This window comes from Hemitrygon akajei, unplaced genomic scaffold (genome assembly GCF_048418815.1).
Source record: "Hemitrygon akajei unplaced genomic scaffold, sHemAka1.3 Scf000149, whole genome shotgun sequence".
Lineage (NCBI taxonomy): Eukaryota > Metazoa > Chordata > Chondrichthyes > Myliobatiformes > Dasyatidae > Hemitrygon > Hemitrygon akajei.
In genome coordinates, this window is record NW_027332035.1 from 426,106 (window position 1) to 430,424 (window position 4,319).

The 4,319-nt window shown below is 45.4% G+C and overlaps 1 protein-coding gene across 1 annotated transcript; it reads left to right on the forward strand.

Annotated features, from left to right (window-relative positions):
• The first annotated feature begins 367 nt into the window (after positions 1-367).
• On the forward strand, positions 368-3,323 carry LOC140723953 (zinc-binding protein A33-like). Its single transcript, XM_073038490.1, has 5 exons — positions 368-398; positions 1,127-1,458; positions 2,120-2,215; positions 2,641-2,874; positions 3,229-3,323. Exons 1-5 carry the CDS (start codon positions 368-370, stop codon positions 3,253-3,255), a joined length of 720 nt encoding a protein of 239 aa, XP_072894591.1. The 3' UTR covers positions 3,256-3,323.
• Positions 3,324-4,319: the final 996 nt, after the last annotated feature.

Consider the following 4,319-nt stretch of genomic DNA (forward strand, 5'->3'; position numbering starts at 1 on the left):
TGAATGTGGTACTGGAGTTGATACACCAATGAAGTCCCAAAACATCGACTGCACTCTTTTCCATAGATGCTGCCTGGCCTGATGAGTTCCTCCAGCATTTTGTGTGTGTCGCTTGGACTTCCAGCATCTGCAGATCCTCTCGTTTTCCTTTAAAAAGGGAGCATGCCTTATGAAAAGGGAGCTTTGCATATGAGAATAGGGTTGAGTGAACACGGCCTTTCCTCCTTGGAGCGACGGAGGATGAGAGGTGTACAAGATTGTTATGGGTGATGAACAGACCTGATGGACAATGGGGTGAAGAGTTAACCATCCCCCCCCTGAGAAACACGAACTATTACTGTTGCTATGCTGACCATGAGAAAGAGAGATGGAAAAACAAGCAAAGACATCGGCGACAGGTAAGAGAGAGGGGGAAATTGCTGATTAACCGTATTGTGACTCCTTTTTGAATTATTTACTGTTTCGCTGCAAGGACAATAATTTGCTCATAAACATTCCTCAGCGGACTGAAGGAGTGGCCTTATTTGATGGACACAGTCATTCAGGAGTGATGGATAGCTGAGTCCCCGTGAGTAGGGATAAAAGACAGGTCTGGAGAGACACCCTCCAGACACGCCAGTGGACACTGATTGAGTGTTGGAACCCACAAGAAAGGTGGGGGCTTCGGAGGTCGGTCAGTAAAGCTCACAGTGTTAAAACAGGGCCGGTGGGGACTTGTGTGTGTGTGTCCACTCATGCCAGAGCGACAAGTCCACCACAGAAGAACGGTCTAACAGAAGGACGGAGAGGTCATAACTGAATGACCCCACCGATACAACGGATTAAGAAAGCAAAGGAAGGTTTGCCTGACTGTAGCTGTTACATCTCGCTCGCTCGCTCTCTACAACAACCATAATTACATCAGCACTCGTGAACCGACCTGTTTAACATGTTTCTGATCCCACATCAGTTTCCCCAGCGCGTGTAGTGGACAATCGCGGTACTGCAGGGGTTCAGCAGCTCCCCGAACGCAAAAGCATTCTGAATCAGGAAGTGCCGTGAGTTAACATGGCTTCGAAAGGACCGGTCGAGAGTTTGAGCGAGGAGGTAATTTGTCCCGTTTGCCTGGATTTCTTCACCGATCCAGTTATACTGGAGTGTGGACACAACTTCTATCGCTCTTGTATCACACGGTGTTGGGAAAGGGAGGAGAGAAACTCCTGCCCGGAATGTAGAGAGGTGTTTGCTGACCGCACCCTCCGGGTGAATCGGGCCTTAGCAAATCTGGCTGAAAAAACTCGAAATCTAAACCTGAATCCGAAAGGGAAGGAAAGTAAACTTCACTGCGAGGAACATGAGGAAGAACTGAAGCTGTTTTGTGAAACGGACAAAACACTGATTTGTCTGGTTTGTAGAGATGCGCAGGAACACAGAGATCACCGGTTCAAGCCGATTAAAGAAGCTGTTAAAATCTACAAGGTAAAACCAACACGAATTCGATACTGACCCCATCGTCAAAGTCAACACGAGCCTCCATATCCAACATATCTTGGCATCTTTCGCCATCTCCAACGGGATTCTACACCCAAACACATCTCTCCCTACCACATTCCACCGCCACCCCACACCGAGAACTCTCCGCTCTCTACGTAACTCCCTTATCCACTCGCTCCTCTCCACTGATCTCCCTCCTGACTGTTATACCTGCAAGCGGGACAAGCGCTACACCTGAGTCCTACACCTCCACCGTCGTCACCATTCGGGACCCAAAACTGCCCAATTCCTCCCGTTTCATCCATGGTCGATTGTGCTTTCCAATTAGATTCCTGCATCTCCATCCCTTTACCTCTTCTACCCGTCCCCTCTCAGCTTCTCACCTCATCACCCTACCCCACGTTCCCCCTCACGTTGTCTCACCTGTCAGCGGTTCTCATCCCCAAACTTTTTATTCTGGCTTCTGTCCCATTCCTTCCCAGTCCTGATGAAGGGTCTCATCCCGAAACACCGACTGTTTATTTCCCCTGAATAGATGCTGCCTGACTCACTGAGTTCCTCTGGCATTTTGTGTGATAATCGGGTTTGATCACCTGTTTATTTTGATGCATCCTTGTTTCTATTTCCTTCACTCTCTGACTTCCAGGATCAGCTAAAATCTTCCTTAGACTCTCTCACAAAAAAGAAATCAGACTTCCAGGAAAAGGAGCAGGAACAGAAAGAGAATATTTCCAGAGTTCGGGTGAGGATTCCTGAGCGGAATTTCTGATATTACTGTCGAGTTTTGCTCCATTTAATGCAGAATAACAAAGTATCGCAGATCCAGTGACCTGGGTTCGATCTTGACCTCTGGTGCTGTGTTCGTGGAGTTTTCATGCTCTCCCTGTGATGACGACAGTTTCAGACACATTCCAAGGACATGCTGGATGAATGGTTAATTACAATTAAGCCTGTGAAGCTGGGGGAGGGTGTATGTGAATCAGGTGGGACAATGGGTCAGTGAGGAAGAATAGGTTTCTTGAAAATCAATTTAGGAAAAGAGAATGCTGTTGACAGGAATGCTCTCTATACTAGCATGTACTTCAAAGGATCGAATGGTCACCTTAATGTCGCAAGGAAATACAACATAGCAATACAGTAAATTACTCTTCACCTTTAATTCGACAGGAACAGTCACACAGCCTTCAGTCCCACATCACATCCCAGTTTGCTGAACTGCGCCAGATTATCACTGAGAAAGAGCAGAGCTTACTCAGGGATCTCAGGGAAGAAGAGGAGAGGATTCTAAATCCAATGGAGAAAAATCTTCGTGAGATTCAAGAGAATATAAGGTTTATTGAGGAAGAAATCTCAAAATTAAAGGAACAGATGAATCAAAAAGATAGTGCGATACTTCTCAAGGTGAGCGATTATTTTTCAGTTTGTTTCTGTCAAAGGGCACTAAATGAACAGTGGTATATTCGAAATAAACACAGCACCGAGGCCAATTCTAACAAATCAATTGCCACTGCTGGTGACCTCACACAGATTGATAGACTTGTATGACGCGCCCTCCAATCACTCCAATAATGATGTTCCAAAATGTCCAAGATATATATTCGCTTATTTGTTAGCAACATACTATCTTGAATCGATTATGGTGTGTGTTTGTGACTGTAGGAGTGGGAATTTTACACCTTGTGATGATTTGGATGGAATTCAAGATGTGGACAGTAAGTCCAAGTCTAATCAGATTTGTGTTTTTATTAATTTCAGGAGGAGGTTCGACGGAACAGGAGGTAGGACATGCTCTTTACTGAAACCCTGTATGGATTTGTAAAATAGTTAAAAATTCCAGTTTATCACCAGCAGTTTAATATTTACAGAATTAGTGATGATGTCCAGGAATTGTCAGTGACAGATGAGACCCTACCGGTTGAAAAATTCGATCACCTCTATTTGTTGAACACAGTGCTGAGAGAAACACTTGATGCCATTAATCGAGGTAAAACTTACAAAGATTCATTTCTCCTTGATAAATTGATTTCTAATTTGAAACAAAGATTGTCTATAATAATTGGCAGAATGGTAACTGAAGGTTATTGCACAGCAACCCCACTGACTGGGAGGCATCACTGTTACATGGTCAGCTGGAGATGTCAGACCCCTGAACAAACCAGCACAGGGTCACAAAACAACCAATACACGGGACTGGCAGATGAACCACTGTGTCCTGATCCCAGGCACACTGTACTAACACGCCAAGACATGAATTTGAATCCTACCACAGGAGCTGGGAATTTAATACTGACTTGATGATATTGTAGGGAAGAAAAGCGGGCATTAGTGTGGTGACCGGGATTGTCAGAAAAATACACAAGTCCTTCGTGGGCTGTGAGTGCAGACTCTGACTGACACAGGTCTTCGCTCCACCCCCTCCTGAACCTGCAACCCTCACTGATGTTAGATGGAGAAGTGGGGAGCTGTAGTAACAGGGGACTCAATCATCAGGGGAAAAGACAGGAGAATCTGTGGACGTGAACGGGACACCCGAATGGGATGTTGCCTCCCAGGTGCCAGTGTCAGGGAAAACTGCGATCGTGCCCTCTGCAATTTAGAGAGCGAGGGAAAACAGACAGCTATCTTGGTAAATGATGGGACAAATTACATAGGAAATAAAAGAAATGAGGCCCTGAAATTAGAATTTGGAGAGCTTGCTAGAAAGCTCAGAAGCAATGCCTCCAGGGTTGTAATTTCTGGATTGCTGTGTTTGCCACTTGCTGGTGAGGGTAGAAACAGGGTAATTTATTTGGCAGATTAAAGATGGCTGAGAAGATGGTGCTAGGGACATGTTTTCAGATTCTTGG

Bases quoted from the DNA above. Each gene is read 5' to 3' on its own strand.
- LOC140723953 (XM_073038490.1), top strand. From the start codon at position 368: ATGGAAAAACAAGCAAAGACATCGGCGACAG. The intron at 2,216-2,640 runs GTGAGGATTCCT...TTAATTCGACAG, and splicing joins AGAATATTTCCAGAGTTCGG to GAACAGTCACACAGCCTTCA. The intron at 2,875-3,228 runs GTGAGCGATTAT...TATTAATTTCAG, and splicing joins ATAGTGCGATACTTCTCAAG to GAGGAGGTTCGACGGAACAG.